Genomic DNA, 9,188 nt, shown 5'->3' with positions numbered 1-9,188 from the left:
CTGCATCGATTGCCTGCTCCTGGTCGGCCGGATTCGGGACCAGTAGAGCCTGGACTTACAATCTTCGCAAGGACCCTACGGATTTTGGACTCCGTCCTTTGGACGCAGCAGCACCCCGAGGTGAGCAGGCCCTCTGAGGCAGCGCTCCCCGGGGACCGGACGGGACCTCGAGCACCCCGAGCCGTCCGGCCGCAGGACCCGCTTCGCCGCGCTTTCCTTTGATAGCCCACCGGACACGTGAGTGTTTCGCCGCTCTCCCTGTCGTCCTCCCCAGTCCCCAGGGTGTTCTGCCGCCCTCCCTTGATTTTACAGGCAGGGGCCGGTGGGTGGTCACCTTTTAGTTTTCGTTTTCCCTTTTGCGTGGCAGATTGGGCTCGAAGTTCTTAGTAGTGGACATTTGACTTCGTGGGAAGTCTCTACTAGCTATGGGTGCTAAGCTGTCCACTGCCCAAAAGAGACTTATTATCCAAGTTGAGGGAATCCTTGTTGGGGGGGGAATTGTTTATGAAAAACCTGTTGTTGAAAAATTAATAAAATGGGTCTCTTCTGAGTTCCCGGAGGTTTCGCCTGACCTGATCAAAAATCCGGCCTTTTGGCGGAGGGTTAAAACTCGACTCTCGGAGTTGTTCAGGCCAGGCGACGCTTCCCTCATACAATTGGCCAGGCTTGTTGCCCAAATTAGAAAAATATTAAAAGAAGAAGGGAGCTCAGAACAGGCCACAGTTCGAGTTAAACGTTGCCCCAGTTCGGTTTCGCACCCCAGTTCGGTTTCCTCACCCTCTGTCCCGAATACCCCTTCCCGTACGCCCAAACTTAAAACCGGGATTCTGAAGGGGGCACCCCCCCAGACCAGCCAGGCGCAGGGAGTTCCATCATCCCCTGGCCCTCTCCAGAATACCCGGTCCCCCCGCCCCGAGAGTTCTGGCCAAACTCTCGGGGGCTCCTCGACTTGTCCTGCCTCCCCTGCTCCTGTCCCCAAACCCCAGAGTTATGTACCCCAGTTCGTTGAATCCCCAGTTTGCCCCGGGTCGCCTCTGGTTTCACAAGATGGCCGCGGCGTGGCCCAAAATGGAGGCGACCGCATGGTCGAGATGGCGGGAAAACCCCCATCCTCATCCCAGAATCCTTTTCTTCCAAGTTCCAACCCCTTCCTGCCTCTCGGCCACTCCCCTTTCCCCGCCCCTTCCCTCCCGACCTCCCCCCAGCTCCACCCTCTATCTGACCCCTCCCATCTCGTTTCCCCGCCTCCCTTTCCCATGATAGCTCCTCCCATCGTTCCTCCCACAATCCCGCCCCTTTCCCCGCCCACCGCTTGCCACTGTGCCCCGCCTCCTGCTCCCGCCTCCGGGGACGGCCCCTCGTCATCGGGCCGCCCAGTCTCCCGCCACGCCCCCTCCTCCCCTTCTTCCGGTTCCCACGCCCCTCCCTCCGGTTCCCACGGTTCGGGGCCCGGGGGGGGGGGGGCCAAAGGCCGGGAACCGGAGCCGGCCATGGTACCATCGGCGGCTCCGGTTGTTTACCAGCCAGAAGCGGGTGGGGGAGTGCGTCGCCAATGGGTCCCATTAAGTCATTCACAAATTAGGGAGCTGGTCAAAGCCCAAAAGGAGTACGGCCGGGAGAGTGAATACTTCCGGGGAGTTTTGGAAGCAACACTCTCCGAAGCAGAGATCACCCCCTTCGATGTCCGGCGGCTTTTCACTTGCCTGCTGAATCCATCCGAGCGGGTAATGTGGGAGGCCGCCTGGAGAAGGGGGGTGACTGAAGCCCTCCCAAGCCTGTGGAGTCAACCCCAATCGGGAGTTGATTTCACAGGTCGCCCTTTGGCCATCGACCAGCTCCTGGGGACCGGGGACTGGGAAGATGGGTACTCCCAGGCGAGTACCCTTCCCCGGGAGGCTCTTAAAGCGTCGGCAGCTGCCGCAGAAAAAGCCTTTTTGTTGCTGCCGGGGGGCGCGCCCCCAACTGCCTTTTCTAGAATCTTTCAGGGTCCAGACGAGGCCTTCCTTGACTTCGTGGAGAAGTTGAGGAAGGCCATTGAACATCAGGTGTCGGACGAAGGAGCTAGAAGCACCATCTTGCGGGAGGTGGCGTCCTCAAATGCCAACCAGGCATGCAGGGATGCCATCCTCAGCCTGCCCCTCCACCCGGCACCGCAGATGGCTGATATGTTGGAAGTGTGCGCGCGTAAGGTCCCGCTACTGACCACCAGGGACAGCGAAAAGAGGAGGATTCAACCTCCCCGGGTCGCCGCGGCAGAAGAGCCCTCCACCGAGCAGGGTGTTGCAGCAGCTGTTTCGTCGAAGTCCTCCGCACCCTGCCATTTGTGTGGGAGGACTGGACATTGGATGCCGGACTGCCCCCTACGGGCAGAATTTTACAAATTTAAAAGGGAGCAGGGACAGTTGGGGGCTAACCCCCCAAAAAACTAAAATCGGAGCGCAGTGCCCCCCTGCGCGCTGACAAAAATCAGGCGGGCCATTTATCATCATCGCGTAGGGGGAAGGGAGATCAGGGACCGCCGCCAACTAAATGTGACCAATACTTACCGGACTTGACTTCTGTTTTACCAATTCAAACAAGACCTGTGCTAACGACCGCTTCTGCTTTTGCACCCTATAGGTTGCGGCTCTCGGAGGCTCTCCACCTGAGGACCTCCGACCTTCAACTCGTTGCTGTCAACCCGGAGTGCCCAGGTAACTGGGGACGGATTCGCTGCAAGTATGTTGTGGTCGGTGATACTAAGCACACGCCACCGACGGTGAACATTATCCCGGGCCTCTTACCATCGGACCCGGGGGTGTTCGCCGTCGGCCTGCACTGTGTCCAGCCCCCCATCTTTTTGCCTAAAGGGCAGATTGTAGCTCAGGCAATCCCAGTGCCTGAAATAACCTGGGATTTATATCAAACATCAGAAAACACCACGCCGACCATCGCATGGGCCCAGGTTTTGGGGCACGAAAGACCTTGCCTCAATTGTTATATTACAAAAGGGGGGGAAGGCAAACAGCTAAAAGGCCTTTTGGACACTGGGGCGGATGTCACGGTCATTCCTTCTCGGGAGTGGCCGTCGCATTGGGAGTTGCAAACCGCGCCTGGACACGTCCGTGGTGTTGGGGGTTTACAATTGGCCAGACAATCTAAGAGCATCGTGCAAATTACGGGGCCTGATGGGCAATTGGCTTCTATACGCCCATTCGTTTTAGATTATACGGAGCCCCTGTGGGGGAGAGACCTCCTAGCCCAGTGGGGAGCCCGAATTGACCTTCCAGCGGCTCCCCAGGTTTTTCGGGCGGCGGTCACTGATGAGCGCCCTACCTGGAAGCTCAATTGGAAATCAGATAAGCCAGTCCAGGTAGTGCAGTGGCCGCTTAATAAACAGAAATTGGCGGCGCTCAAGGAGCTCGTTGAGGAGCAACTACTTAAGGGCAATATCGTGGAGACCACGTCACCGTGGAATTCTCCCGTGTTTGTCATCAAAAAGCCCAATAAGGACAAGTGGCGGCTTCTCCACGACCTCCGCCAAATCAACAACATTATAGAAGATATGGGGCCTCTCCAACCAGGGATGCCCTCCCCAACGATGCTCCCACAAAATTGGGAATTGGCTGTGATTGATATAAAGGATTGCTTTTTTCAAATTCCCCTCCACCCGGACGATGCCCCGCGTTTTGCGTTCACGGTTCCTTCCATCAACCGTGAGTCCCCAAGCAAGCGCTACCATTGGCGGGTCCTTCCACAAGGCCTAAAGTGCAGCCCAGTGATCTGCCAATGGTACGTCGCTTCCTTGCTGTCCCCAATACGTGCAGTGGTAAATGATGCCATCATTTACCATTACATGGATGACATCCTGGTGTGTGCCCCGACCGCTGACATACTTGGCCACGCCCTTGACCTGACAGTCGATGCGCTGGTTGCTGCAGGGTTCGAGCTCCAACAGGAAAAAATTCAAAGGGTGCCGCCTTGGAAGTATCTGGGCCTGGAAATTACTAAGAGGACCATTGTTCCTCAGAAATTGGCTATTGTAACAACTATCAAAACCTTGGCGGATGTTCACCAGCTGTGTGGATCTTTGAATTGGGTAAGACCTTGGCTGGGCATACCAACAGAAGACCTGGCCCCCCTTTTCAATTTATTGAGAGGGGGAGAGGAGCTAAGTTCTCCCAGGACCCTTACCCCAGAGGCGAGGATTGCACTAGAGAAAATCCAGAGACTCATTTCGGCTAGGCAGGCCCACCGCTGTCATCCGGGCCTGCCATTTAAATTCATTATTTGCGGCAAACTGCCACACCTCCACGGGGTGATTTTTCAGTGGGACAACGCCACCAAAGGCAGGGACCGGGGCTCGAGTGACCCCCTCTTAATCATTGAGTGGGTGTTCCTCAGCCACCATCGGTCCAAGAGAATGACACAGCCTGCTGAACTGGTGGCAGAGTTGATCCGGAAAGCTAGGCTGAGGATCAGAGAGCTGGCAGGCGTTGATCTTGCGTGCATATACATTCCTCTTAAATTAAATTCGGGCCACCTAAAACAAAAGGTAATTGACAGCCTCCTGCAAACGAATGCAGCTTTGCAGTTCGCTCTAGATAGCTACTCCGGCCAAATTAGTGTTGATCGGCCGGCCCATAAATTATTCAATCAGGAGTTCGTATTATCTATAAAATCGATCCAGAGCAGAACTCCTCTAAAGGCAATGACCATTTTTACTGACGCGTCTGGAAGATCCCATAAGTCAGTCATGACTTGGAGGAATCCCCAAACTCGGGAGTGGGAGTCCGATGTCACCGAGGTTGAAGGTTCACCTCAAATTGCCGAGTTGGACGCAGTCGTCAGAGCCTTTGAGAGGTTCCCTGGACCTTTCAATTTAGTTACGGATTCAGCCTATGTAGCGGGTGTAGTGTCCAGAGCTGAAAATGCTGTGCTGCAGGAGGTGTCAAACCCAAAATTGTACGACTTGCTCTCCAAATTGGTTCAATTGGTCTCCCACCGAGAGCAACCCTTTTATGTCATGCACGTGAGATCACACACCGATTTGCCGGGGTTCATAGCGGAGGGCAACCGGCGAGCCGATGCCCTTGCCGCCCCTGTTCAAGTGGCCCCGCTCCCTGATCTCTTCAGTCAAGCCAAGATCAGCCACCAGTTGTTCCATCAGAATGCGCCTGGCCTGGTTCGGCAGTTCCATCTGACACGCGAACAGGCCAAGGCCATTGTGGCTACATGTCCTCACTGCCAGTCCCACCAGCTCCCTTCTGTCCCTCTCGGAGCTAACCCCCGTGGTTTGTCCAGCTGCGAGGTGTGGCAGATGGACGTAACCCATTATCCATCATTCGGCCGCTTTAAGTTTGTACATGTCTCTGTGGACACTTTCTCTAGTGCTGTCTTTGCCTCTGCCCACACAGGTGAGAGGGCTGCAGATTGCAGGAAGCATATGCTTCAGGCATTCGCGGTCCTGGGCATCCCTAAGGTAATCAAAACAGATAACGGCCCAGCTTACAAATCCAAGGAACTGCGGAGCTTCCTACAGCAATGGGGAATAGAACACAAGACCGGCATCCCCTATTCCCCGACAGGCCAAGCCGTGGTGGAGAGGACCCACCAGAGCCTTAAAAGGGTTTTGGAGCAACAGCATTCGGCAGTGAAGGTGGAGTCCCCTCACATCCGTCTCGCACGGGCGTTGTATACTATCAACTTTCTAAATTGCTCCTTTGAAAATCTCAACCCGCCCATAGTGCGACACTTCGGGAAGCACGAGGAGCTGCGACCTAGGGCCAGGCCCCCGGTCCTCATTAAGGATCCGGAGACCTGGAAAACGGAAGGGCCATTTGATCTCGTGACCTGGGGTAGGGGTTACGCTTGCGTGTCCACTCCCTCAGGTCCGAGATGGATTCCATCAAAGTGGGTCAAGCCCTACCGCCCTAAGCGGGGTGCAAAACCGGAACCGGTCCCACAGGTAGCAGAGGCGTGCTGGCGGCGGAAACGGCGGAACTGGTGGGCGAGCCACCATTGACCACGGTCCTGACCCCCCCCCTCTCAAGCCAGACCTTCTTAATTTATATTTCTGTTTCTTTTTAGTTGATCTCCCGCCTGCATGGACCCGATGACCATCATTACCCTCCTGACAGTCCTCCTTATCGAGACTCTACCACCACCTGCGAACCCCTGGATAGTTCCCCAGCCAAAGGCGAACGTGTGGAGGACCCTCGCTCAAGCCATGGGGCAGGAGCACATCTGCCTGGACCTTGGCTCTGCTGAAGACCCGATGTCGTCCTGCCTAGTGGGGATCCCTCTCCCTCCTTTTGAGTTTCCTTACCCCTTTAATGTTACTTACAATCCGCCCCTCATGGTAGACGCCCAGAACGCCTGGAGGGACGGGCTCAGGAAATTGACCCCCCTGCAGTCCGACCCCCCAGAGCTCCATCTAGTCGGCTCCGCTAGAGCATCGGCTTGTATCTGGTTTCAGTATTCCCCCCTTTTCGGTTCCTCGAGGTACTCCTTCATCGGGCCGCCTAGCCCGGAGTACCAAGCAGCGCAATGGTGCAATTTCACCATCCGGTTGCCCTTTGCATCTACCTCAGACACCAAACCGCTGGCGCTGCCCCGAGGAACATTTTTCATTTGCGGAGACCGGGCATGGGCTGGCATCCCCCCTCGTCTGGCCGGAGGCGTCTGTACGTTTGGCAAGCTGACGCTGCTTAACCCCAACGTCACTCAAATTAGGGATTGGAAATATAAGAGATCGCAGTCTAAATTGGCAATATCCAAAAGAGATCTTCGTGATTTCGACCCAGACTGCGACTCCAAAATTGAACATTGGGCCAAACCAAAATCGGTCGCGCTCACTCTCTTTTTGCCGTGGGTGTCGATCGCGAAGTCTCTGGGTGAATTGGGCCGCCTGGAGTGTTGGGTGGCAAAGCAAGCAAATTTTACCTCGGCTGCCTTGACTGACCTCCTCGCAGACGAGGAAACAACTAGGAAGGCGACCTTGCAAAATCGGGCGGCCATCGACTTCCTCCTGCTACTCCACCACCACAGCTGTGAGGAATTCGAGGGCCTGTGCTGTTTAAATCTGTCATCCAAGGCAGAAGATGGGAGGGTCTCCATACGCAAGATGAAAGAGCTCGTCCACGAGGTTAAGAGTGAGACATCGGACTGGCTGGGGAACCTGTTCAAGGGCTGGGGACTGTCAGGATGGGCCGGGTCCATAGTTCGGTCTGTCTTATATTTTGTTTTAGTTATATTCATAATTGTCATCGCCTGCTCCCTAATGTGGGGATTGGTTAAAACAGCACAAGAGACAACTGCCGCCTGATTATAAGGGACTGTTTGTTTTCTCCCTTCCTTTTCTTTTTAAAACAAAAAAGGGGGAGATGTTGTGGTTTGTGTTTGGTTTGTTCCGTTCTCCCCTCTCCTAGCTTGGCAAGTTGGTCTGGCTCAAACCCCCAGTTATGTCAATCACGGTTTTCCCCTCCTCATTTTCCCTCATTATCCCTTATTTGTCCTTGTATCCCCTCCCCAGGCCTTCTGCCAATCACTGGCACCCCGCCCCAAGTTCCAGAATCTTCCAGCTAGGGTGTCGAGTGACTGGCTGGTTGGCCTGGGCTCCTCCCCTGACCTATCCCCATTGATCCACACCACCCATCAGTCTTCAATGTATGCAAATTTTCGTTCTGTGATTGGTTTCTTGTGTACCCACCCCTTCCCTGTAAAACCTGGTCCCCGGAGGGGCCCGGGTCTCCTCCTCCGCTCGCCACCTTTGGGTGGCCACCCTGCACTTCCCCTACCCTGGATTAAACCAAGTTAATTCACCCAGCAGAGGAGGGCCGTCTCTTTTCTTCACTCCTGCGGCGTGGTTGCTTCAATATCGGTGACTGTTTCCTCTCACCCCACCCACGGTCGGCACATGCTTCTGGCTTCGTGCCAGGGGAGTGCCGGTGTAGCTGAAGGTGGCTGGATTCTCTAAATCCCTTCAGCCGGGCCCCCCTTAAAAACAGCCACAGCTTCAGGTGAGACCAGATAGGATAAGACAATAGGAATAATAAAGCAAGGAAACAACCCTTTTGGTGTGAGCAACTGGAGTGGATGACCCAATTTGTGTTTTTCCAGGTCTGGCTGGCTATATATAGTTGAAGAGAGGCAGTAAACAAAGCTCGTGCACTGGTCAGGGGTGGGTGGCTAGAATGGCACACAAAGTTAAGCTTCCCATGCCTCTACTTGGAGAGGAGTTTCATGGAGACATGGCTGTGAGGGAGCATCACCACCCTATTTGGCTTGCCAGAGGTCAGGCTGCACAAAGTTCAGTGAAATGGAAAAGATGTGAGCTATCAACCAAAGCTGCGGCTCTCAAATCTCCCAGGCTTTTGGAAGGTTTGAGCCACAACTGGAAGAGCTGTCTTGGAGGCCTAGGTTGCCTTGAACTGCCCAAGTCTGTTATTCACAGGTTCATCACCCTTGGACCAAGTTCATTATTTGTTTGTCTCATGCCTTTCAAATCTTTTCACCTCTTTCCATCTCCAGGGTGATAACATGGATTGTGCACCTCAGCGTGTGATACTAATGCAGCAGCTTCAGGCTCACTAGTATAATTTTCACACAAAAAAAAAATCACATCTGCACCTTCTGTTTTGTTTTATACTCCCTACAGTGGAATGAGAAAGAATAATATGAGAAAATGAAGGTTATGAGAAGCATGAATTTGCCATGCTTCTTTTTCTGGTTTGCTCATGATGTCAGTGTTTGGGAATTGTTTTTCTATTTTTTTTACCCTGAAATATGCATCAGTGCAATCTCAATCTGTTTCAGAAAAAGGACATCAAAGGAAAATGTCCATTACAAGACCTATTGGCCCTTTCTGTTTGTTCTGCATGGGAATTTTTTGTTTAATTTTGTAGTGATAGGCCCATACTTGGCTGGAACAAACCTTTAAAGGAAGTGTCCCTAAATATGCCTTCAGGTCTGTTCTCTCAGCCCAGACAGGAAGACAGATCCTGAAATTCTCCTTCTTGCAAAGAAAGGGGTCTGCATTTCCAAACCAGCAAGTCACTTTTTCCTTACTTGGCGTTCGGTGAGCACTTGGGAGAGCTGCAGTTACATGCCAGAGGCATACCAAAAGGGAGGAAGGAAGATTTTGAAGTCCTGCCAAATACTGCGCATTGTTACGCACCGAGGCGCTCCCTGCCCACGCCTTGGGTGGT

General features: G+C 54.0%; 1 protein-coding gene across 1 annotated transcript; it reads left to right on the top strand.

Moving 5' to 3' along the window:
- Positions 1–1,256: 1,256 nt before the first annotated feature.
- Positions 1,257–6,156, top strand: LOC118694740 (endogenous retrovirus group K member 24 Gag polyprotein-like). The gene is made up of 2 exons (XM_036395973.1): positions 1,257–2,693; positions 6,070–6,156. The coding sequence occupies exon 1, from the start codon at positions 1,257–1,259 to the stop codon at positions 2,427–2,429; it is 1,173 nt and encodes a 390-aa protein (XP_036251866.1). The 3' UTR covers positions 2,430–2,693; positions 6,070–6,156.
- The last annotated feature ends 3,032 nt before the right edge of the window (positions 6,157–9,188 follow it).

Source organism: Molothrus ater, chromosome 1 (assembly GCF_012460135.2).
Source record: "Molothrus ater isolate BHLD 08-10-18 breed brown headed cowbird chromosome 1, BPBGC_Mater_1.1, whole genome shotgun sequence".
In the NCBI taxonomy this organism is placed as follows: domain Eukaryota; kingdom Metazoa; phylum Chordata; class Aves; order Passeriformes; family Icteridae; genus Molothrus; species Molothrus ater.
This window is presented reverse-complemented; position numbering and strand designations above follow the sequence as displayed.